The sequence below is a fragment of the Mustela erminea genome, chromosome 17, assembly GCF_009829155.1.
Source record: "Mustela erminea isolate mMusErm1 chromosome 17, mMusErm1.Pri, whole genome shotgun sequence".
Lineage (NCBI taxonomy): Eukaryota > Metazoa > Chordata > Mammalia > Carnivora > Mustelidae > Mustela > Mustela erminea.
The window spans coordinates 30,135,551-30,162,026 of record NC_045630.1 but is presented as its reverse complement, the minus strand read 5'-3'; the positions used below and the strand labels follow the sequence as shown (position 1 = coordinate 30,162,026).

General features: G+C 43.3%; 1 protein-coding gene across 11 annotated transcripts in view; it reads left to right on the top strand.

The window, feature by feature from the left end:
- The window catches only part of DNAH14 (dynein axonemal heavy chain 14), a 361,489-nt gene that overhangs the window by 240,406 nt on the left and 94,607 nt on the right, over positions 1-26,476 (top strand). For all 11 annotated transcript variants that reach the window (XM_032319061.1, XM_032319058.1, XM_032319057.1 and 8 more), the window contains 12 exons: positions 1,767-1,925; positions 3,165-3,297; positions 4,588-4,649; positions 5,575-5,759; positions 6,927-7,055; positions 8,161-8,298; positions 9,421-9,588; positions 10,704-10,874; positions 14,257-14,424; positions 15,147-15,239; positions 23,744-23,941; positions 25,804-25,962. In XM_032319061.1, the coding sequence (XP_032174952.1) occupies positions 1,767-1,925; positions 3,165-3,297; positions 4,588-4,649; positions 5,575-5,759; positions 6,927-7,055; positions 8,161-8,298; positions 9,421-9,588; positions 10,704-10,874; positions 14,257-14,424; positions 15,147-15,239; positions 23,744-23,941; positions 25,804-25,962 (1,763 nt within the window). The remainder of the gene's footprint in view (positions 1-1,766; positions 1,926-3,164; positions 3,298-4,587; positions 4,650-5,574; positions 5,760-6,926; positions 7,056-8,160; positions 8,299-9,420; positions 9,589-10,703; positions 10,875-14,256; positions 14,425-15,146; positions 15,240-23,743; positions 23,942-25,803; positions 25,963-26,476) is intronic.

The following is a 26,476-nucleotide window of genomic DNA, read 5'->3' as shown; positions in this document are numbered from 1 at the left end:
TATGCTTCATTGTTTTTATTCTCAATCTTCTGCAGACTTACAGAAAACAAAGATGTGTAAAGTTGTTGTACCATGAGAGCTTGGTTGAAGTTTGAGGCTTCAGAGTTCTTGCAAATACAAGAAATTCAATAAATGCAAATTGAGTTGAATTTCTCTGAAGTCAATTTTCTCCCATCAATGAATTTTAAAGTTTTGTTATAAGACTTTCAGGCAGAAAACAACCAGAGGTATCATAATTATGAAGCATCCAGAAAGTTCGGATTTTAAATTGATTTATACCAGCATTCTGTTCTATGATATTTGAGGCAGTAAGGATTAGTAGGTGATTTTATTTATTTAAAACCTCTGAGTTGTGTATCATATGTTAATGCTATATTGGTTATTCTAATCCTGAGCTTTACTACTACGTACAAAAACACAACTGAGTATCAATGCACATAACTCAATATCTTAGTTTACCATTTCTGTGGGAAACCAGAGGTATTTCCTCCAAATCTGAGATACAACTTTCTCTGGTCCCACTTTATCCTAATTGTAGGCCACAAGCTTAAAAGATACTAAAACCCTCCTGAGTTTCAAAGCCAACCCATAACAGGAATCGAAACATCAGAACATCACAACATCACCTTCAACTGAGCCTATGCCAAGTAAATCAGAGGACCTGGTACCAGACCAGTCTCTGGCACCAGAAACAAAAACATAACAAAACCCCACATTTTTTTCATGACAATCGAGGAAGATTCTCAGAAATACCATTAGTGATGCGCAGGGCTTTGGAATGAAAACACGGGAAGCCAACTTGTCAGTATACATCAGAATTCTACACCGTACTCCAGTTTATACAACTGTGCATATGAGAGGCTGTGTGCAGAATGACATGGGGATATTCTCTAAACTCAGCTAAAGCCTGGAAAGAACATAAATATCCATTGCTGGGGCACTGGCAAGAAGTCCATGATACCTTTAAATACTCAGTTTTTAAAAGTTGCTAACCGGCATACACAGTATGGGAACTCGTTCCTAGGATACAGGAATGGGAAGGAGACTGTCGACCGCAGGCCTTTATGGCCTTCAGAATTGTGCCCCACGCGAGTGTGTCAGCCAGTTGGTTGCTAGCATTAGAAAAGCGACTACAAGATGAACAAGTGAGGTCTCTGTCATGTGAAGCCCTTCTGAGAAGTTTAGCTGCATAATAGTGGAAAGAATGAGAGTGGAATTTGTAGGAAGCTGTGGGTTCAAGAGAGATTTGGTTTAGTTTTGGGGGGGTGTGAGTGTGTGTTATATTTCATATGAAATTGCCTATATTCAACTGAATTTTACTAAATAGATATCAGTTTCCCCTGGTCCAACCAATAAAAAGATGGGAGATACTAGGACATAAATATTTGTACATCAGAAAGTTTCAACAGCAACAAGACAGATGAGGGGAGGAGAAGGCTTGCCCAGGAAGGGAAGATCCTCTGAAGGACTGCGGCAGGCTGGGCAGGAGAGCGTCTTTCTTCCTTTCACTGGAGGGAAGGGGGAGGAGAAGGGGCCCGTGGGCGGTGGGAGTGTGGGCGGAGTGGAGGCTGGCTCCCAGCTGAGTGCCAGTGGAAGGAACAGCTGCTGAGATCAGCAGAGATGACAGGGGGACTGATGGTCCGTTCTGGCTTCTCTGCAGCTGCTGACATGGTTTTACAATGTCCAGACTTTTCCAGAAAGTATCCAGTACCCAAAAGATTAATGTTGATCTATAGGTCATTTGACACTTTTTAACTTTACCTTAGGAACATCCATGCTAGTGGACCCTGAAGGATCGAGTGAAAACCTGTTGAAGATCACAGAATACGGAGAGAACATCACTCATATCGCCACCAGAGACACAGTGTCCCTCTCTTTCCTCATAAGCTTTCTCTTAAAGAATTTCTGCCCCGTACTTCTCACAGGTATTAGGAAGATTTAAAGAAGGAGAATTTATAGAGTTAAGAACAGGCTTAGTAATTACATAGTCTAAACATTTTACTTTATAACTGGGGGGGGGGGGGCGGATATGCTCTGAGAGGCTCTAGACACTATGTCAACATGTATTCCTACCAACAGTGTATGAATGCCCGTTTGCTCACATTTGCCAGGTGAGGACGTTATAAATCTTCATTCTTTGGTTCCTTCCAAGACAAATTCCAGAAGTAGAACTACAGGATCAATGCACACATGGCCCCCACAGCCTTGGGCTGACAGCCTTAGCGTGTCCCTGACAGAAGGAGCAAAGATTGGTCTGATTAAATGTAATTACATACAAGGAAAAAATTAAAAGAACCTGCCTGATTTTTAAAAAAAAAAAAAAAAATTCACAATTCCTCAACCTGATGTTTAAATGTTTCCATCTTTTAAGGTTACCACGTGACTAATGCATACAGCCCCACGTCTCCCGTAACATTTATTTCACCCCTTCCTTACCTTTTGTTGCCCATCACCAGGGGCCCTAGTATTGCTCCCAGAGTTTCACACGGAAAAGAATGAGGCTGGAACTCTCACATAATCTATACGTTGCCTCCAGTTTGGCCTAAGAAGATTCTTACTCTTGGGGCGCCTGGGTGGCTCAGTGGGTTAAGCCTCTGCCTTTGGCTCAGGTCATGATCTCGGAGTCCTGGGATCGAGCCCCACATCGGGCTCTCTGCCCGGCAGGGAGCCTGTCTCCCGCCCACCCCCCCTCACCTGCCTCTCTGCCTACTTGTGATCTCTGTCAAATAAATAAATAAAATCTTTTGAAAAAACATTCTTACTCTTAATATCGGGTGGACTGTGCAGTCCTGACCGTGTTCTGCTGGAGTTTGTCATCACGTCTCTCCCCAGACTGTGTCAGCAGAAACGTTCAGGGAACTGAATTGCATGCAGCAGCTCCTCTGTGCTGTGAGCTGGAATATTTGCCAGAGCCGTAAATGAGCCTTCTATGAAACACAATGGGTAACTCTGACTGTGTCCTTTTATCAGAGCTGTAACTAATTTGAGAGGATTTCGTATCTACGTCCTGGTTTACCCAGGCTTAACCATGGTTTTTTTAAAAAAAAAAGGGAGAAAAGAATCTTTTTCATGCAGTTTTCAAATAAAATGTTACTGGTTCATCTTAATATGTTAACATCTATTCGTTTCCTTCCACCTAAAAAATAGTCTTTTTTCCCCCTTAGGAGACCCTGCTGTTGGGAAAACCAGTGCCATTAATGAAATGCTTGAGAGGCTGGAGGGTCCTGGAGCACTGGATGTGAAATACAGCTCCATCTTAGGAGAAGTCCTACTGTACAGTGAAATTAAAAAATCAAGGTTGTATGTTGAAACACCAAATTTGATTTGTCTGGTAAAAAAAAAGTTTGCCTTAACATATAAATGTGCCTTGTTTTAAAAAGCAAACCTGCTATGTAGAAATGCAGAACTCTTCCAAAGAGAAGTGAAGAAGAAAATCTGTACTTTTCCAAAGTATTAACACCTAGATTAATTCCTTTAAATGAGAGATTTTACCTTTATTTTAAATATAACTAAAATTAAAATCTCCTTTTTCTTATATAACAAAGTACAGCTATGAACTATTTATTTTCCTTCCTGGAAAAATACACCTAAAACTTGCCAAAAATTGTTGCATATCATTGGTTTTCTTGACTAGAATTTTCATCTTATCAAATATGAAATATTCTTTAAACATGGGACTCTTGATCTCAGCTCAGGTCTGATCTCAGGGTCACGGGTTCCTGCCCCATTGGGCTCCACCCACACGATATAGCGCCTACTTGAGAAAAAAAAAAAAGTTCTTTACAAAGAACTTTGTCTTTCTCCGTGTCTCTTCCTGAAGGGAGGGATGAAAAAGAGTTGTAAATTGTGCAAATAAAAATTACAAATTTTTAAAGTTAATGCTCATTAAAATGTGAGAGAAGCACACTGTTGTTTGAACAGAATGACACGGTTGGATTCCTCCCACACTGCACCAGGCCATCTCCCACCTGCACTCGTCGGGGCTGTCCTGTCTTCCCAAGACATCTTGAACTTCCACACATGTCTTTCCAACGGCACTTGGTAGCCAGAGCCCCACCACCTGCATGTTGCATGAATGATTTTGGAATAGATCCTACTACGCTTAAATAAGGCTGTAAACATTTAATGTCATTGGAGTCATTCCTTATCTGAATTATTATAATCATTAGTAACAGACACTAAAAAAAGAACTCTTACTATAAGATCACTGTTTAAACTGAACAGGATTTTAATAACGAAATCACAATACAGAGCAACATCTGAAGGCAAGACCAAAGTAAAGGTGAAAGGGGTTTCTGTTGAGCCGTGCACAAGGAAAAGTGCCGTTTACAAAGGGACTAGTGAGTAAATGGCTTACTACCCATCGGGCATACGAGTAGCCTGGCACCCTGTGTTGTTGAACTTAACGGTGATGGCAGCAGCACAGTCTTCTCTGTAAAAGTGTAAATGGGAAAGAGGAGTATTTGTTTCCTTGTAGGAGAGCGAGGTAAAACCCAAGACACACCGGTACTTTGATTATACTTTGTTTGCATGGCTACTGTGGGAAGCGAGCTAATCTTGAATCTCGAAAACCTTGTATTCCAATAGCCTGAAGCAGAGTATCAGCCTCTTTCTCTCTGAAACTCCCAAGACAGGAGCTGAAGGTCAAGGTGCGTATTAAGTCATGTGACTCTCCTTCCTCTCGCAGCCATGTGCCCGTCACCACGTGCTTGTCCAGAATCTCAGAATGAACAGATCTCCACTGCCTGTTTAAAATCGAGAGTCCTAAAAGATCCCCACTCACCTCAGACTGCCCTGCTGTACCCAGCAGTGGGGGTGGTGATGGCAGAGCTTCCCAGCAAGTGGGGACTCCGGCTTCTCGGGGGAACGGTGGACTCAGTCTGGAAGTCCCTGGAGGCAGGGTCGGCCTCTCCTGTTCCTTCACCCTTGTCCGAGTAACTCAGTGGAGAAGTTACTATATGCATTCTCATGTCCTCCTGGAGAACTCGGGCCGGGGGTCTGGGAGTAGCCACCCCATTTCTGCAGAGGAAAAGCAGGGACAGACCCCAGACAGCTGCATATCGGGAAGGAAGCCTGGCCCCAGGGTTCTTGCCAGAGGAGTTTTTGGTTCTGGGTCTACTTTTGGGTTTGCTGTCGCACCATCCACAGTGGCTCTCGTGGAGGGTGCTCTCAGGGAATGTGTCCCGAGTGGACACCGGTGCCTGCTGCCTTCAGACCTCTGTGTGCACTTTCAGTACATTCACACCACCTTGCACATCTGGACACTAGGAAGTCCTAAAAGCGTACTTGTGTCAGTTGTGCATAAACCACGGAGCATTCCCCCAGCTTCCCTGCTGTTGTATTTGGCTGTGTGGTTGTAGAGTCCCTGCAGACCACACCAAAGGAAGGAAGTCCTGGGAAACATTCCCCAGTTGGTATTCCTTCGCTCACTGAATTGTCCTCAGTGATTTCCTGAAAATGACAACGCTGGAGTAAAATTATGTAATGTTCACATTTCCTAGCACCATAAAATAAATCACACATATGCTTTAAGTGCTCTAAATCTGTGTTTCTTTTCCATATTTGGCATAACAGATAAGCATATTAAAAAGCCAGCAGTCAAAACTGATGAAAGTTCCTTGAAAAATGATAAGAAGGGAATTATAGTATCAACGATAAATTTTAGCATCGGTATCACAGCTGCCAAAGCCAAGGAGATGATCCTGAAGAGATTAGTCAGAAGAACCAAAGACACGCTTGGAGCGCCAAAGAACAGCAGGGTAAAAACACCTCCCGTCCCGCAGGCCAATCTGCAAGTGCTGCTGAAGCGGTGTGTGACTTGCTTTCGTTAATTAACTGTAAACAGAGAAAGCAAAGCATCACATACACTCCTGCACACGCCAGAAAATGCACTTAATAAACGGAAGCTCCGGTTTTCAGATAGGCATAATATTGATCAATTTTACTGATTCGGAATTACGAAAACCAAAAGAAGTGCCTGGAGTCTAAATTAAACATGACCAGATAAGACAGAAAACGTGTTAGAGGCCTGTGGGTTTGTAACGGTGTATTTGGCCATGTTCTTCTCCTGTGAGCATGACTTGAGACTGTTAAAAACCAAAATGCAGCTGAGTTAACTGTAAGGATTTATTGGCTTTGCTCACTTATTCATGAATCTTCAAGGCATTCGCCTCGCAAAAAGAAGGGCATTCCAGGAGCTGTACAAAATGACAGATCAACAGGCAGAGGGGTGGGCAACAGGGTGGGGTTTATACTGGCAAAAAGCGTGTTGGTTGTGGTGATGTCACTTTCCCTAAGTGGGTGGCAGGGGTCCGTCGGGCCAACGACCTGCCTAATGCTGAGTCACCGGCTTAGGATTCCATGAGCCGAAACTGTCATTAAGTCTGGGTTGGGTGCCATGGGGCTTACCATGAGGGACTCCATTTTGGGCCTATTGTCTTATTTTCTTTGTTTATTTTAATTTTTTTTTTTTTAGGATTGTATTTATTTATTTGATAGAGATCACAAGTAGGCAGAGAGGCAGGCAGAGAGAGAGGGGGAAGCAGGCTCCCTGCTGAGCAGAGAGCCCAATGCTGGACTTGGTCCCAGGATCGAAGGCAGAGGCTTTAACCTACCGGGCCACCCAGGTGCCCCTATTGTCTTGTTTTTAACATGACCATAAGAGGAAGAGAAGCAGATCTGCAGCCCCAGGGAAAGGTACCAAGAGAAGAGCCTTGTTGAGTGCTGTCTGCTATTTTGAAAACTTACCATTTTCTAAACTCCTCTCTTCAAAATGGAATTTGGTCTTTTGCTTTTTAACAGAAAAATAGACATGTCATCTCATATAACTTTGTTCTTACACCATAGTGTAATTAATATTCCTAAGTTGTAATAGAAGATAAGGCAATACTAAGTGATATGTTTTAAAATCTTTTGTCTTGCTCCAGATTGTACTGTTCATTGATGATCTAAACGTGCCAGAATCAGATACATACGGAGCTCAGCCACCCCTGGAATTAATCCGGCAGTTACTAGATATGGGAGGCCTGTACGACACAAAGAAGAACACTTGGAAGGTACAGCATATACAAAGATTGTGTCCCCATTAACAATGAATTAAATATTCAGAACAGTGTTGAGTGAATTGAGAAGTTTAGGAACTCTAGTCAGATGAACATACAGAACACACCGGAAACCCTGCTTGAACCATGCCGGTGGCGTCTTTTGTCATTCTGCTCGGCTCCATAGGATTCGCTGTTAGTGAAAATTATGAGTATGGCCCTATAGGTTTAATTTCTGAGTCAAATAAATGCTCACTATTAATCACATCAGTAGTTCATCAGATTTTTCAGGGCAGCAGCTGTGAATATAGATGAGAAAAGCTAGCGAAAATGTTTCCCGGCACATCGTTACTGTCCGGGGAAGACCGCTCTGCGTCTTTATTTGTGAGATCCCAGATCAGGGATGTTCAGTACCATTGCAAAGTCCAGCAGATTCCCAGGGCAGGATTCCTGTGTCTTTGTTTTCCTTACATTGAACCGAATCAGAATGGCTGCAGTTTTTGAAAAAGCAAATGCACTCCTCTCCTCACCCGGTTCCTTCCCTGGACATCACGAGCCCTGCACTCCAGAACAGATTTTGTATAAATGGTTGCATTACAAACAGGCTCACGACTCAGACAGACCTGGGCTAGCGATCCTGAACAGCACCCTGGCTGGTGCGTGGTGTCAGCTGGGATACCCGAGGGGCGGAACCACTGTTGGCACGCAGCCAGGAGAAGAATCCACATGCCGTCCAAGCAGAAAGGTCCCCGGGAGGTGACCTGCACAACCTTGGCTTCCCTGGAGACTCACTCCATGCTCCCGAGCCCTCCCTCAGCACCAGAGTCCTCTCTGCCTGCCTCAAGCATGTTGCTCAGGGTCCAGTAATTGCTTCTTCAAAGACAAGCTATGGCTTGATGACATTTAGAAAGCCTTCTGGAAGGAACAGCCCTCGAAATTGCTTTCAAGGACTTCAGTTAATTCCAAGAAGATCGATTCTATTACTGTCAGAGTTTTTGTTTTTGCAGTAAATCGTCTTTTTGTCTAAACATTGAAATCTTCTGTTCACTGAGGGCTGGGAAGTGGGTGATAATTCACTTTCTACGGATGCATGTACCTGTCCTTTCCATATTTCCCTCAGAACATTCAAGATCTTTCTCTGGTGGCAGCCTGTGCCCCTGCAGCAGTCAGGAGGCATGCCAGCCCACGTCTGCTCAAGCACTTTTCCATCCTGGTGCTGCCTCACCCTCCACAGCACGCCTTGCGGACTATTTTCCAGGTAATGCATCCAGCTTGTTTTCTGCAGAACAGAATTTTATTTTCATGGTATACGAGGAGACTCAAGAACTTAAAGCCATTGATACTGAAAGACAATTCCTTAAGGTGATGGGTTTTGTTCCCCCCTCCCCTTTCCGCCCTGTGGTTGTAACCTGTCTCAAAGTAACCAAAACATCAGTTAGTGTGCATTAGAAATACATGCGGCGCACGTGTAATGCACATGTAACGTGGGTCCTGCGACTTCATTCTTGAAGGCCCTGAGCCAGCATATCTTGGGCAGGGGAAGGCGCTCAGGAGCCTGTATTATTAGCAAGCTCTCCTGGAGTTTTCTGTCTTGGTTTGTTCTCTTCATTTCTTTATAGAACACAAAATAAGAAAATCTGAAATATCTTATTAGAAAAACAGCTCAACTTGAAATCTGGTTTGATTAGAAAAACAAATTTGAGGGGCGCCTGGGTGGCTCAGACAGTTAAGTGTCTGATTCTGGAGCTCAGCTCAGGTGTTGATCTCAGTGCTGTGGGTTCAAGCCCCGTGCTGGAGCCTACTTTTTAAAAAAGGAAAGAAAAAAAATGTTATGCAAGATTACTGATTTTTTCAAAACTCATCATGTGTTTTTCTTCTTTATAATATAAAATTTAAAGATTAATGTTTAAATCTGTTTTTCAAAGAGCCCTTGATAATTCTGCACATGATCAACAACAACCCACCACTTAAAAAATCCTAACGTAGAAGAATATATATATACACATGCACCAACCCAAAATGAGAAAATAGTTCTATCACTTAGTAGTCCATCTAGTTGCCTCTACAGGGGAGCAAGGGGGTGGGAGAGTTGTCAGCACCTATGGTATACACTCACATGGGGCATAAATTGTCCCCAGAGAGCAGCAATACATGCCTCTAGATCATTCACCAAACTCAGACGAAGTGGGATTTTCCCCCGGTTTGTGACACTTGCAGTGTCTTTGTATTAGTCTGTTTGGTTTAAAGTAGATTCTGGTTACTAGCATTTTAAATGTCATTCATCTGCCATGACGGTAATACATCTCCTTTTCAGTGGGGGACTAATTAGGAAGAAAGTATGCTTAAACTTTCGGGCCGACTATAAAATTTCTTTTTAAAGGCTCATTTGGGAATGTATTTCTCCATCAATAACTTCACATCCAACGTTCAGAAATGTAAGGATCAGATAATATCGTGTTCTCTCGCCGTCTACTCTCAAGTATGTCAGAATATGCTGCCAACCCCAGCGAAATGCCACTACCTGTTTAATCTTCGAGATGTGTTTAAGGTGTGTTTTAAAATTCATTCCTTAGCTTAACTTTAATTTGTAAGTTAAGGAAATGTAATTTTACTGAATTGATCCTCTCTCTCTCTCTCTCTCTCTCTCTCTCCCCCCATTTCTTCACTGTAAACATTCAATTGTTCAAGAAGGGGGAAAAAGGAATCCAAGTTGATTAGTTTTGCTGTTCATTAGCAGTTTGCCCTGTGAGCCCTTTAGAAAGAATCATTAAAACAATTCCTTGTGGAGAACTCAGTGATGAAGCCACTCAGACTGTTAGAATATTGGCTGAGATTCTCAGTGGCAAGGGTATTACGTGGCTTTCAGTTTTGCCTTATTTCTGAGATATTATTTCTGCTCTCTGAAAATGAAAGCCTATATGCATTTTGTAAATATGCTTGCAATTCCCATGAGCCTTGTTTTTTCCAACAGGAAATGTTGCCAACCATGCCGCCTTAGTCATTATCCTTGATCAAATAATTTTCAGAATTAAAACATTAAGAAAAGCAATTTGGGGGGGTTCAAAGACTTTATTGATTTGTCAGAGAGAGGGCACAAGCAGGGGGAACAGCAGAGGCAGAGGGATAAGCAGGCTCCCCACTAAGCAGGGAGCCCAATGAGGGACTCGATCCCAGGACCCTGGGATCATGACCTGAGCCACGCAGGCATCCCAAGAAAAACAATTTTGGAATTCAGTTTTTCTCTCCTTACCATGGACCTGTGGTCCAAAATGGTGTATATCGTGTTTGAAAAGCGTTATAAGTTCTTTTCATCCACATTCAGAATCTTAGAACATCAGCATGAAGAACTTCATCCCCAGCCCCACCTGCAGCCCACCTCAGCACTGTGGTCAGGACCCGTGGCCTCCCAGGCCAGTGAGACGTCAAGAGGCCAGGCCCAGCGGTCCTCATCCCCTCTCCCTCCATGGGGGGTGCTGTGTCAGTTTTCCCTGAGTATTAACCTGCCCATCTCATCAAAAATCTAGTTCATCACTTGGAGAAATGCACAATTTGGACCTAGATAATCGCTTCTAATTTTATGGAATCGTAAACCTGCAAAAATTGAGCCTCTACTTCACATACTACCTGCTAATGTTAAAAATCTAACATTTCAATCCCTCACAGCTTCTCCTGGGGTTGCTGCAAGCTGAGAGGGTTGTCATCAACTCCAGAGAGATGGCCGCTCTGTTCTTTGTTCACGAAGCCACCCGAGTGTTTCACGATCGCCTGATTGAATACACTGAAAAACGGCTTTTCTATCAACTTCTCTCAAAGGAAATTGAGAATTATTTTCAGGTAAGCCTCTATTTTAAAAATTATTTTAAGTGGTTATCTTGGGAAAAGGGGTTGTTTCCTGAAAGCCCTCAGCTGTTCCTATAACATTAGTAACAACATCATTAACAATCCCATTTTCTACTTGATAATTAATGTCTAAATGAGCATAGATTTGACAAGATGTAAATGACAAGGTCTTGATGTCTTTGGCCTTCACCAGCCCTGACCCCGCTTACGTTTCTCCAGGACTGGCAGAAGTGCTCAGTCTCCGTAGCTCCAGCCCCTTGAACTTTGGTCTCCGTGGTGCCCCTGGACTCCAGGTCCGGAAGGAAGGAGAGCAGTTCAGGAGACTGAGCCCCCCCACAAGGGTGGTGGGGAAGCAGAGGGGAGAGCTCAGCAACTTTGCGAGGCCATGTGCGAGCTCCTCTCGAGAGAACTGGGGGGTCCTTCAGAATTCCTTCCAGAGGTGACTCCTCCTTCCTCTTCTGTCTTCTTTGGTGGTGCTGCTTTCTCTTGCCCTGTTCATAGGAGGCCAGGAAATAGAATGAATTCACAATAGGAAAAAAAAAAAAAGACTTTTGGGTATGAGCCTTACATCTAGAAATACAGACATGCATGCAAACGCATTTATGTAGATCTGTGTTCGTGTCTATATGTGTGTGTGTACTGTGTACATGTATATATGTATGTTTAAGACTAGTCACAAATCCAGAAGGCTTTTAAAGGGCTTTTAAAAAATATTTTGTAGACCCTCCCATCATTATTTCCTTTTAGTGCAAGCTCTCTGCTCTTTAGCCCAGATCCTCCTCGATGGACCAGTTCACGATAGCGCACACCCCACCACCCCACCTCCACGGAGCAATCGGGGCGGTCCTCTCCCACCTGCGCGTCGCCACTCACTGTGGAGTCCTGCAGACATGGCCCAGTGTCCCTGGGGCTGCTCTTCCATGACACATCAGACCCTTTCATCCCTACTTTTACCGTTTGCCCTGCTCAGAGACGAGACTCCCCAGCCCACTCATGTACTCTTCCCGCTTTCCTTCCCCCAGCAGCCTGAGAAGCACTTGAATATAGAGGCTCCCTACATGGAGCCTGCCCATCTTCAAAGCCCAGCCCCTCCCCTGAGCAGGTGTGGAGCTGTGGCAGGGGATCCCCCTGTCTCCACACCCTTGTCTCTGAAGTTGGGGTAGCAGCTGTACCCACCTGGGAGGCTGTGTTGAGAATCAGCAGTGCTCATTTGAGGTTAGAGCAGTTACAGTAAGTGCCTAATAAATGTAAGCTGTGGGGAAGAACTGGACCTCTGTCTACATTTCAGATACAGACAGGTGGATTGGCAGAAAGAAACTGAACTCTAGAGTCAGACCTGGGTTTGTCTTCTAAGTCCAGCTCATGGTGCTAGGGCTGCTTCAGGTTCAACACATAAAACCACTTGCAAAACCGTTCCCAGGGGGCGCCTGGGTGCTCAGTGGGTTAAAGCCTCTTCCTTCGGCTCGGGTCATGATCCCGGGGTTCTGGGATCAAGCCCCGCATTTGGCTCTCTGGTTGGCGGGAAGCCTGCTTACTCCTCTCTCTCTCTGCCTGCCTTTCTGCCTACTTGTGATCTCTGTCAAACAAACAAATAAATAAATAAATCTTTTTTAAAAAATAAAAAATAAAAAACGTTTCCAGGCTTTGCCCACTGCACTCCTAGCTCCTCCTGGTGCCGGGGCCTGATGTTGCCCACCTTAGCAACCGGCGGTAACCTCAGCCCCATGTCCTAGCGGGAGTGCGGGGCATCTCCCCCGCCTCTGCTCCACACCTCTGGGAGCCCTCTGGCCGTCCTTCCAGATTCAGCTTGTCTTTACTCCTTCAGTGGGTGTTGCTGGCCGACACCACACACTTTCTGTTGCGCTCTCCCTGCCTGCAGAGATGACGCAACACACACACAGGTCGATGCACAAGCTCTTGTTTTTTCCCTGGTCCATCTTTCTCCTCCCCTTGTGGGGAAGTTCCCTTGCCTTATATAGGGCCTAACAGCCAATCACAGGGGTGTTCACGTGAACAGGGAGTATACAGCCAATCACAGAGGTGTTCACGTGAACAGGAGGTATCTGGGGCTCCTAGGCAGTGGTGGCATATGGTGCCCATGTGACGAGCACGAGGTCACGTGTGGCCAGGGCGGATATTTTTTAGGCTGTCCGTACTGCTCCGGCGCCATCTTGGGGGCGTGACCCCAGCAACTTTCCAGCTTGAGGGTCCCTTCTTTGTGTTCTCGCAGGACTGTGGATTTTCCTGTCCTAGAACTCATGATAACGTAGTTACTTATCTCTCTCTCTAACCTTACGGATTCTGTGAGAACAAACTCACTGATCCCTGTCTCTTCCTAAATTGCCAGAATCCGGCATCCTTCCTTCCTCTCCATTGGTGCTCGATAAGGATAACTAGGAGGAAGGAAGAATGGAGGGAGGAGGGACGGATAAACTTTGCTAAAATAATGAAAGAGAGCTCATTCCTGCCCGAGTGAAGTTCACGAAATTCCTCCTGTAAATAGCCCCTACAGTCCAGGTTTCAGGCTTTGCCAGACCAACCAAGCAACAGAGGTAGAGGTGGCTGGTCAGGGACACGTGGCTTGCCCTTATAGCAGGAACAGCTACAAGACCCAAAGACATACTGACCCAATCTTCCTTAAAGAGAGAAAGATATAAATTAGTGCTCTGAGAATTTGGGTTTATATAGTATCATTTAATCAGTTCGTTGGCTGGCTTATTTTCATTAAAAAAAAATACAAATGTGATAATGTTAACAGTCTTTGCACTTGCAATGTGGCAGACACTGTTTCCAGAGCTTTCTATATCATTACTCATCTCAATATATATAATGCCTCCGTGATGGAGGTCCTCTTGCTATTCTCACTTTACAGATGAAGAAACTGAGGCAGAGTAGGGTGAAGAACTTGCCCCAGGTTACGCAGCAGTTAAGTGGTAGAGTCCAGCCAACCCAGGACAGCGGACTCCAGATACCCTTTTACCCATCATTTTGTCCTGCCACCCAGCTGTGTCTCCTGGGTGCCTGCTAGGAATTTCCAGCGCTCGACACAGGCTGGGGGAGCAGGGGGTTGCTGAGACCCACATGGAAGACCCATGTGGGTGCAGTGCTGGTGCGGCACATTTCTGATAGAACACCATTTGATCTCCTTTGCAACCCTTGTGTTGTACTGTATGTACTTCAAAACACCATTGTGAGAAAGGGTCCATTGGTTTCACTGCCAACACCGGTCCACAGCACACAAAAGGCGAAGAGCTCCGGAGGCCTACCTTGATCTGCTGTGCCAAGAGCTTCTCTGATGCAGATCTGTTACATTAGCTTTGATAACGAGAAGAATTTGGCTATTAACACGTACTCCTAAATGATCATCTTACAATAGGTTCAGTGGACGAAAGAGAAACTGATGAACGACTCAACTGTATTTGTGGATTTCTTGGATATAAACAAGGCCCATAGGAAAAAGATCTACCGGAACACCAATGACTACCATAAACTCGCCAACGTACTGAATGAATTCCAAATGAAGTTGAGCTCTGCGTCTTTGGAGGTACAGCAGACATGCTCAGTGTAGACTCTGAGGAGTGCGTGTGTGTGTGTGTGTGTGTGTGTGTGTGTGTGTACACAGGTCATTTACATACACGCACACAGATGGCTATATTTATTTCACAGCAAATATTTCCAAGGCATGTGTGTGCGTATGAGAGAAAGGGGGCACCTGGGTGGCTCAGTCGGTTAAGCATCCAACTCTTGATTTGGGCTCAGGCCGTGGTTTCAGGGTTCTGGGAGCGACCCCCCACATTGGGCTTCGTGCTCAGCTGGGTGTCTACTTGGGATTCTCTCTCCCTCTGTGCATGTGCAAAGGAGCAGCAGGGAGCAGCACCTCTGGCACCACTGCCTGGGGCAGACAGGTGTCAGACGAGAGGCCCCGACGAAACTGTAGACGCCAGAGTCCCATCTCCTGGGGCTCTTCCCTCAGCAGGAGGCCCCCCAAAACAGAGCCGCAGCAGAACTGCACCGATGCTGCTGTTCTCGGCCTTCTCTTCCCTCGAGCCCATGGCTCCTGTGGTCCTGCTCCCGGCAACACTGGCATAGGGACAGTCCTCGTGACGCACCTTGATTTCTCACGGATGTAAACCGGCTTACTGAGTCTAGGTTGCTGGATTACCAAAATCATCCCTCTCACTCCCGGATCCTCGTACCTAAAACTGCAGTGAACCTTCGCTATTTCTGTGCCTGTCAGCCATTGATCTGTCCCATTTCCTCCGCTAGATTTTTCATTCCATGGTGTTCTTCAAGGAAGCCATAGAGCATATCGCCAGAGCCGCGAGGGTCCTTCGGCAGCCGGGGAGTCACATGCTACTGGTAGGAGTTTAAATTATTCCATAGTTTCAAAATAAGTTTCAAAATAACAACTGAGGGAATCTGATAAAATCTACCTTGCTTACAGAAGTTTTATTTATGCAGACTTTCTCTTTGTGAGAGCTTGCACCCCCTGAGTCCCACACAGGGTGACCTTCCTCTGTGGAGTTTGCGTAAGAAATGTTTCAGCACATAAAAACGCTTGTTTTGGGAAATCATTTGATGTGAACAGAAGTAATTAGCAGGCAGCATCTCTAGCATATCCTCAAACCAATGTAGTCTCTGTGCAGGCAAATCTTGACTTTGAAGATGGTACATTTCCTGGAATATTGATTTAGAAACTTGAGTCTTTGCACAAAGTTCTACTGCTCATGAAAACAAGTGGGCGTTAAATTTTTGGAAGATCCCCAAATAACTTGAACAGAGAAAAGCTTTCAGAAGGCTAAATAAAATCCAACACATGCAGCCAATTATAGGAATCACAGTATTTATGAACATTGAATCTGTTGCTTATGCCTATTATTTATGTATTTTATAACTCTGTTATTTATAACTAGTTATTTAATCCTCATCATTTTTCCCCAAAATGACTTGTTTTGCATTCAGAACTACTAGAACTTTATTTAAACAGACATGTATGAGGACTGATTAAAGGGAATTAAAAACTAAAAATAGAACTAAGGCAAAAATACAAAAGCAAATATTTCCTCCACCGAAACTATTTCTTTACTAACCTTGCCCACCTCACAGATGCCACCAACATAGATTTACCACTCTAGCTGGAAACCCAGGAACCCCTTGTTCTGGATGCTTTTGGGTCATGCCCCACACTACGTCCCACAATACAGCTTCCAAAATATAGTCTGCACTCGTGTGCATCTCAATTGCCACCACCCAGCCCAAACCACTCTCACCACCCCCAGGACTCCTGCTTCCCCTGTCTAAAATATACCTTCTACCCTCCCCTCAGCCCCTGTCACTATGTCCCTGTTTTCTGCTTTTTCTCCCTAGATCTTAGCATTATCTGATCTTATGTATTTAACTTTTCATTTATTTATTATCTGTCTCCACATTTAGAACATAAGCTCCATAAGATCTATGGTTTTCTCTATTTCAGTTAATAATGGATTATTTTTAACTCCCAAATGGCACATACTCTCAGTTTGCTTATTTTACCACAAAGTGACTCTTTTCTAATAACAAGTGAGTTTACAAAGAGTTCTCAATTCTGAAATCCTGAGAATGCATTCAGAGTAATTTTAAAAACCTAATGCTCAATTAGATATTTACCTCTTTAACAGTGCTTTCTCATGACCCTTTCATCCTGTCAGAGACCCTGTTAAAAACACAAGGTAAAGTATGGCAAGTCCCTGTTCCTCCCTGATCCTGGCACTATTTTGCCCAATTAAACATCATCAGCAGATCAACAGATCTTTGCCCTGGGATTCACTTGTGTAACATGGTAAGATAACCGGAAGCTGACCTAGCCTGCAAGGCTTCAGCAAGGATTAGCATCTAGAGGGAACATAATGACTTGATGAGGAACGTTTAAAACACATTTTAAAAAACAATCATCATCTAGATTGGTCAATTCAAATGAGATTAGTTGAATAGATAAAGAAGTAAAAAGCAAATCATACAAGACTTGTTAAAAGTAATACTTAGTTCAGCTGGATTGTATAACTGAACTTCCAGAACAAGAAAACAAGCTTCTAGAGGCTGCCCTCCTGCCTTGACTCATGCATGACCTACCTTTTCCATTTCCAAAGCCGGCAATGTGCCATATTTCTAACCCTTCATCAGCTGTTACATATCTCCCTTTGTCTCTCTGACCACAGCCAGGAAAGATTCCCTACTGTTTAGGACTCGTGTGTTTTTTGGTTTTGGGGGGTTTTTTAATTTTATTTATTTTTTTGAAGATTTTATTTATTTATTTGATAGAGAATGAGAGAGAGAATTACAGGGGAGAAGGTTAGAGGGAGAAGCAGACTCCTCATGGAGCTGGGAGCCCGATGCGGGACTCGATCCCAGGATTCCAGGCTCATGACCTGAGCCAAAGGCAGTTGCTTAACCAACTGAGCCACCCAGGTGCCCCTAATTTTATTTATTTATTTGATAGACAGAGATCACAAGTAGACAGAGAGGCAGGCAGAGAGAGAGGGGGAAGCAGGCTCTTTGATGAGCAGAGAACCCAATGCAGGACTTGATCCCAGGACCCCAGGATCATGATCTGAGCCGAAGGCAGAGGTTTTAACCCACTGAGCCACCCAGGCACCCAGGACTCGTGTGTTTAGACTGAGCTCCGCCAGGTTATCCAAAATTGTCTCCCCATTTCAAGGTCCTTAATGTCATCACATTGACAAAGTCTCTTTTGCCATATAAGAGCATAAGCTTTAGGGATCATGAGGTGACACATTTGGGGGTGAATGTGGCAAAGATATTATAGAACCTACCTCAGACAGTATAAATATATTTTTCTTTTAACTACTTTCCAAGATAGGTGCATAGAACACTAATTACAAAACTATTTGGGGGCTAATAACATAAAGATTTAGTATATATAATAATAACACAAAAGAGGAAGGAGCAAATACTGGAGCAGACTTTCTCTATTTTACCAGAATTAAGTTAATATTAATCTGGAGTAGATAAAAAAAATTAAAATATACAGTGTAATTCCTAGAAAAACCATCAAGAAAAACCCTAAAAAATATATATAACATAAAATAACAAAAGAGTTAAAATAGAACTCTAGAAAAAATACTGAGTTAACACCATGAGAAAGAGGAGAAACAAAGGGGGGAAAGACACAAGACATTAAAAAACAGCAATCTGGTAGGTGTACATCAAATCATAGCATTCATAACAGTAAGTATATATGTACTAAATGTTGCAATAAAAAAGCAGAGATTAGGGGCGCCTGGGTGGCTCAGTAGGTTAACCTCTGCCTTTGGCTCGGGTCATGATCCCAGGGTCCTGGGATCGAGTCCTGCATCGGGCTCTCTGCTCAACAGGGAGCCTGCTTCCTCCTCTCTCTCTGCCTGCCTCTCTGCCTAGTGATCTCTGTCTGTCAAATAAATAAATAAAAATCTTAAAAAAAAAAAAAGCAGAGGTTGTAGGACAGGATTTTTTTAAAAATCTAATCATATGCTGTCAACAGGAATTGTATTTTAGATTCAAAAACACGAAGTAGTTGAAAATGGAAAGATGGTTGGGGTGCCTGGGTGGCTCAGTCTGTTAAGCATCTGCCTTCAGCTCAGGTCATGGTCCCAGGGTTCTAAGATGGAGTCCTGCACCAGGTCCTCTACTCAGTGGGGAGTCTCTTGCTCCCTCTCCCTCTGCTGCTCCCCCTGCTTTTGCTCTCTCTTTCTCTCTCTGACAAATAAATAAATAAAATCTTTAAAAAAAGAAAAAAAAAATGGAGAAAGATAATTCATGCCAATAAACCCCATAGGAGAGTTGGAGTGGTTATACTAATAGCAAACAAAATAAACTTTTCAGGGGAAAAAATAAGTGTTGGAGAAAAAAGAAAGATGTTATAATGATAAAAGCATCAATCATCAGAAAGATATAACAATAATAAACACACACACCTAACAGCTAAGCCCCATAATATGTGAAGCCAAACAGACAGAATTGAAGAGAAAAAAATAAGCAGTTCAACAGTAATGACTGGAACCTTCGCTATCCCCACTCTCAACCTTTGCTAGAGCAACTAGACAAAAAACCAACAGGGATATAAATATGTCAACAATGCTGTAAAACAATTTGACCTCATTGACATAGATACCAGACTCCTTCCCTCCAACTGCAAAATACACATTCTTCTCAAGCACACATGGAACATTCTTCAGCCTAGACCACGTGCCAGGCTGTAGAACAAAACTGAGTACATTAGAAGGATTGAAGTTATTCAGAGTACATCCTCAGAACACAACAGAATTAAAGTAGAAATCAATAACAGAAAGCAATTTGAAATATTCCCCAAAATGTGGAATTTTTATAATATACTGATAAATAACCAGTGAATGAAAGAAGAAATCTCAAAACCTATTGGGAAATATTTTGAGATAAATTAAAACACAGCATACACAAAGCAGTACTTAGAGGGAAATGTGTATAAGATATAAAGGCCTAAATTTAAAAAAAGGAAAACCTCATATAACCTAACCTCCCATATTAGGAAACTAAAGAAGGAAAGAAAACTAACCCCCAAAGCAAGCAGAAAGAAGGAATTGATAAAGATGAGAGAAGTAGAGAACAGAAAAAGAATAGAGAATATCAATGAAACCAAAGGTTTGTTCTCTGAAAAGATGAACAAAATCGACAAGCCAAGAGAAAAAGAGGAAAAAGAGTCCATTATTAAAATTATTAAAACCAGGAATTAAAAAGAAGACATAACTACCAACATTACAGAAACAAAGGATTGTAAGAGAAGAGTATGAACAACTGTGTGCTGGCACATTGGATAGCCTCGATGAAATGGACACTTGCTTGGAAGACACAGTTGACTGAGCCAAAGAAAGAGGAAATCTGAAAGGACCTAAACAAGGAGATTGAATTGGGAATTTGAAAACTTCCCATGAAGAAAAGCCCAGGGCTGAATGCTTCCCTGGAGAATTCTACCAAACATTTAGGCAGAATGAAATCAATTCTTCACAGACTTTTCCAGAAAATAGAGGAGGGAACAGTTCCCAACTCACCTATAAGGACAGTATCACCTGATACCAAAACCAGATAAGACACATCTTGGCAAGGGAAAACTACAGACCAATATCTCTTATGGATATAGTTGTAAAATTCCTGCACAAAATATTACAAACTGAATGCAATAACATATAAGCATCAGGTGCCATGACCAAGTGAGATTTATCTTGGGAATGATGTTGACTAAACATCCAAAACACAGTAATATAAGGCACCGTATTAATAGAATACAAGGCAAAACCACATGATTCATTTGTGCAGAAAATGTGTTTGATAAAATCTAATACCATTAATAATTTTTTTAAAAAAACTCTTTAGCAAAAACGAATAGAAGGGAACTTCACCAGCCTAATAAAAGGCATTGTGGAAAACTTTACATGCTTAAAGATGAAAGACTAAATGTTTTTTCCGTAAGACTGGGAACAAAACAAAGATGTTTTTCTCTCTCAATTTCTGTTCAGCCCTACACTGGAATATGTAGCCAGTGCAATTAGATAAGAAAAAAGAAAAAAGGCATCCAGATACTTACCTTACAGGAAGGTAAAACTGTCTTTATTCACATTCCACACAGTCCTGTTTATAGAAAATCCTAAGGACAAACTACCCAATTAAAAATAGACGCATCTAAAAAGATTCTCAATATCATTTGTTGTTAGGGAAAACAATCTGATACCATTTCACACCTATTAAATGACCAAATTTTGGGGGACACCTGGGTGGCTCAGTTGGTTTAAGCAGCTGCCTTCGGCTCAGGTCATGATCCCAGTGTCCTGGGATCGAGTCCCACATCGGGCTCCTAGCTTGGCAGGAAGCCTGCTTCTCCCTCTGCTCTTGCCTGCCCGCCTCTGCTGCTGTGCTCGCTCGCGCTGTCTCTCTCTCTGACAAGTAAATAAATAAAATCCTTAAAAAAAAAATAAAAATTTAAAAAAAAAGACCAAATTTTTTTAAAAAGAGGGGGGATAGTAGGAATTGCTAGTAAAGATAGCAACAGGAACTCTTCATTTACTGCTGATGGGAATGCAGAATGACACAGTCACTTAGAAAGATAGCTTGGTGGTTCTTTACAAAGCTAAGATAAGCCTTACCATATAGTCCAGCAATATGCTCCTGTGTATCTACCTAACATATTAGAAAACTTAGATCCTCAAAAAAAAACACCTTCCCATGCATAATTATAGTGACTTTATTCAAAAACTGGCCACAACCAATATGTCCTTCAGTAAGTGATAAACTGGGGTACAATGGAATATTTTTCAAAGATAAAAAGAAATGAGATATCAAGCCACAAAAAGACATGGACAAATCTTAAAGGCTATTGCTAACTGAAAGAAGTCAGTCTGGAAAATACTGCACACCATATGATTCCAATTATATGACATTCTGGGGAAAGACAAAACTATGGTGATGGGAAAAAGATTGGCTGTTGCCAAGGGTTGGAGAGAGGAAGGAAAGTGAAACACAAGATATTCGAGTGATGACACTGTTCTGTGCAATGCTGTAATGATGAGTACATAACACCATACATTTGTCAAAGCCCATGAACTTCACAGCACAAAGAGCAAACCTTAGTGTATGGTAGTTTCAAAAAAACCATTTAAGAGGTCTGGGGAGTCCCAGGATGGAATGCAGAAAGTGATGGAAACAAGCGAACTATGTTACAGTGTGTGCAGGAATCTCCCTGAAGAGGGTGGAAGGGAAAAGAACTGACCTAAGAAAGTGTGGAAATGAGTGGACTCTGTAAGACTAATGTCAAGAGAGACTGTAAGTCTGTACTGCACTGTACTGTAACTGGTTACTTGATTAGTTACTGTACTGTAACTAATCAAGTAGTTTCCTGTGGGAGTGAGGTCACCATTCGATAGTACTGTGCAAATATATCCCAACTGAGTATCCAAGTAGAGGGTGGCAGGGTGGTGGGAGCCAGTGTTTCTCACGGTTGCAGTGGGAGCTTACAGAAGCAAGGGGAAGAGGCTAGAGTGATCCATGAGGTGATGGATGAGAGTTGAAGACAGCAGTTGAACTCGTGTTTGGTTCAAGTATATGGTTATAACAGACATATTTATAGGAATGTGTGTATGCGAGGTTAGCATACGAATTGGAACATAACTCCGCACTCCTTCACTGTGAGCTTTAGTGATTTTCTCCCGAAGGATGCAGTGTGAAAAGGGAAAAACAGGAACTTCACAATGGAGAAGCCTGACATTCACTACTTCATCTAGGTGACCAAGGTCCACAATCAATGGTGATAAATCATGCTGATAAATGGCACTTTACCCCCATGGTCTTCCCTCCCAGAAACACATAACCCCAGTCTAGGCAGAAGGAAAACGTCAAGAAAATCTCAACCAAGAGCCATTCTACAAAATGCCTGACCAGCACGCTTCAAACCCATCAGTGTCATCAAAAGAAAACAAAAAAAAAGAGAGTCTGAAACTGTCACAGTCAAGAGGAGCCTCAGGAGATAGAACTAGTAAAAATAATATGTCCTTGATGGGATCCTGGGACCAGAAAGAGAATGTTAGGTAAAACTAAGGAATTCTGAATAAAGTATGGATTCCAGTTAATAATAATGCATTGATACTGTTTCATTTAATGGTAACAAGTATATCCTACTAGTTAGATGTCCGTAGGGGAAATGCAATGTAGGGTGTATGAAAATTCTCTTTTCTATCTTGGCAATTTTACTGTGAATCAGAAACTCTCCTAAAATCAAAAAGTTTATTTTTTTAAGGGGACAAAAGATTTAACAAAAGAGGCACAAATGCAAGCAAGTCTATGAGAAGACTACCCGCCGTCATGAACTGTTAGGTAAAGGCGCTGGGAACGCCATGGAGATAGCAGCACGCACAGGTGCTGGCAGGGCTGTGGATAAGCCGGAACCCATGCACATGGCCAGCATGGATGTAAAGTAGTACACCTGCTTTGAATAACAGTTTGAGCATTTCTCATGACATTGACCCTGATTTACCCTTTAACAGAGCAGTTCCATTTCTTTGTATCTGTACAAGAGAAAGCAAACATTCGCTGGACAACGTGGACATGCGTGTTCCCGTGAGCATCGTCAGAATAGCCACGAGGTGGACGTGCTCCCAAGCACCCATCCAGGAGGATACTACTGAGCAATAAAAAGGGACAGACGGCAGATAGATGCTCCCACATGCAAGAACCACAAAGTCGTCATGCTAAGTGAGGAGGCAGATGCTGAAGACTTTGTGTGTACGATTCAGTGGCTAGGAAAGCTACAGAGACGGAAGGTGTGCTCATGGTTGCCTGGGCTTGGGATCGAGGAATGACTACTAACAGGCCTGGGGCGTCCAACTATTCTAAGATGAATTTACTGGTTGAAAACCTGTAGATTTACTAAAAATCATTGAATTATACACATAAAAAGAGATGTAGTCTGTAAGTTACACCTCAGCACAGCTGCTAAAAAAGGCAATACTTTTTCATTATTACCAGAGAGCACCTAAGGGTCGATTGTTCAGAATAAAGGGGGAAAGACCTATCTAAATTCTTCTAAATGAAAAGTCAAATATTGGCAATAACGTAACGATTCATAAACATGTCAATGCTATTTTTTCAGATTGTGTTCTTGTTCCAGTCAGGTTGTCTCATAAATTTCTAGAGACTACACAGAGAAAATGTATCTGCAAGCCCTATAGAACTTTGATAAATACTTTGATTATATTTCACGTATTTCCCAAAAAGATTCTCGGTATTTTTGGTGATAGGAAACTATCCGTTGTAAGGTGTCTAGGACATACATAGGAATTGTGTATTAGGTTGTTCTTTTCGCACAGATCGGAATAGACGGCTGTGGGAAGGAGACCTGCGCCACCCTGGCCTGTTACTTGACAGAATGCAAACTCTACCGAGTGCCCACATCCCGCAATTATGCCTACATGGAATTCAAAGAAGACTTTAAAAGGGGCTTCATTCAAGCTGGACTGGAAGGGAATCCCACTGCCTTGATAGTTACTAGCTTAAACTCAAAGCAGGTCAGTACTTTTTGTCTTCAGCGTTTGTTAGCGTTTTCCATGTAAGTAGTGTCCCCCACCCCCATTTAATATTTGAAAAGAAAGTGTGGTCCTGCCAGTCTACCCTGCTTTTCCCACTGTCCTGTCCTTACCCACTCGCAGCCCACAGTGTTTATATACTTGTCCTCCTGCTGCAGAGAGATTTGCAAAAGCATCTTCTGTCTTTATAATTTTCATTTTAATTGGCAAGTGAGAAGTCATTTGTCCATGCCACTGAACTACTAGTCCTATAGTCTGTGTTTTGGGAAAAAAACACAGTCATCTGATTCCACCGTCTCCTCTTGGGCTCACAGCGTGCCACCACAGACCCGAGGCTCCTGCTCCCTCAGTCCTCCTCTCCAACGTCGCTGTCAAATTTAGGACTCTTCTTGCAGGATACACTTTGTTGACATATAAGCAAAAAACGCTAATCACCCCATGACTGTTTTAACCCGGTAGGTGGCATAAACTATGCCCTTCCCCAGTCACTGGCCATGCCATCTCAGATTGACTCACTTCTTCGGGGCTAGCGTCTCACGGCAGCACTGTTACTCTGCGATAGTCACAAGTGTTGTTCCAAACCGCATCTTGTGTTCTCTCCTCGTACTGGGCCTCTCTCCCCAGGCTTGTGGTTTCCTTGCATATCGAGTTTTGCGAGTGAGTCCACGAGCTATGTTGTTATCTGCTGTTCTCCAGAGTGTCCAATTTTCTACTTTAATTATATGCCCCCCCTCTCCAAATTTAAATACCCTGCTCTGTTCATCAGCTTGAAGTTTCTTCCAGCTGCTTTTCTGGATTTCGGAAGATGTCACTTCTCCCATGCTGGAGGCCTGCCGTTCTAATTTAAGAAATCATTTTTCAGAGACACGCTATCAGCTGGAGCTGGGCTGGACAAGCTCATTGACTCCCGTGTCATTCAGGACTTCAAGGTCACTGGATCCCTTCTCCACACTTTCCAGCTTCCTCCTGACCACATCATTGCTTTCCACATGAATCCCAAAAAAATGGTGTTAGGACTAGTTAGATTAGCATTTGTTAAGTGGGACACAGGGTATTGGGTAGTGATCCATAGTTCAACAGAGGATCAAGAGCAAGATGGAAATGGAGAAGTTTCTTACAGGTCCTGGGAGAAGGACAAAGCATACCTTGAGGGGCCGCATGGGGTGGTCAGGGTGGGGTCAGGCAGGGAGACCAGGATCCAGGACCTGCGGTTGGCATGGCTTGGGCTCCCAGTGAGGGCCAGTTGGGCCCACTCACACCTAAAGAGTGGTGTTTGGTTCGGCCCATGGGGGTCTCTCTAAAGGGCGCATAGGGCCTGCAGACCCTGGGAGGCAGGAATGGCTGCTGAGCACAGACTGTTGGGGAAGTCCTCTCAGCAGCTGGCACCCACTCGTCACTCCGTGGGCAGCTCACACAGGGGGCTGCTGTCAGGGAAGGGTCCCCTCAGACTGCCTGAGAGAATGAAACAGATGCCGAGGCAGTAGCACCCAGGGTAGGTAATGACCAGGGTGTTGGAGAAGCCCCATCCGTTGTCCATCAGTCATGGGCGAGCCAGGAGACCAGCTGGCCCCACAGCAGCTCTGTCAGCCCCTTCTGGAGGTTGACAAACAGCTCGCTTTCCTTCCCAGCCCGAGACACCAGAAACCTGTGAGGGTCTCAGGAACATCCTGAGGAGGGGATGAGACAAAGATTTTTTTTTTTTAAATCATGGATTTACTCTCAAAATCAAAATGCTTATATGTTTTAATTAAAACTCCTTTTCTTTGTCCTGGGTCTCCAGTGTATTTAGGGTGGAAAATGTAAATAATTTACTCACTCCTGATTGGATATCTGTTTCATCTAAGGAGTCGTTTTTGGAAGACTTGAATAGCATTCTCAATCTGAGGAAAATACTTTACCTGTTTGAAAACGAGGAGCTGGACTCCATCGCGCTGAAGATGAGATCTGTTGAACAGTCCGGTTACATGGATAACAGGCAGTCTCTCCTTGCGTTCTTCCAGAAGGTACTCTTTTGTGGGTTGGCGTTATCATGTTATCATGTTAAATTATGAATAGACTATGTTTATAATTCTCTACCTGAATTTCAAGCTGGATAGTTTTTTGTTTTGTTTGTTTTGTTTTAATTCTTTAAATGAGGTTTTTTAAAAAAGATTTTATTTATTTATTTGACAGAGAGAGATCACAAGTAGACAGAGGCAGGCAGAGAGAGAGGGGAAGCAGGCTCCTGCTGATGCAGAGAGCCCGATGTGGGGCTGGATCCAGGACCCTGAGATCATGGCCTGAGCCAAAGGTAGAGGCTTAACCCACAAGCCATCCAGGCGCCCCTAGTTCTTTAAATGAGTTTTTAAAGTTAAAACTGGTGACTGGATTCCTGCACACAGATACCCCACTCCCTTAGGGCAATCCAAGGTCAGCAAGGATCTGGGCGTGCCTGGCTCTCAGTGGCTGAAGAGCATGATAACAGCGAGAGGCAATGACTAGAGAAGTAAGACGACAGGCTTATTTCTTACACTGACT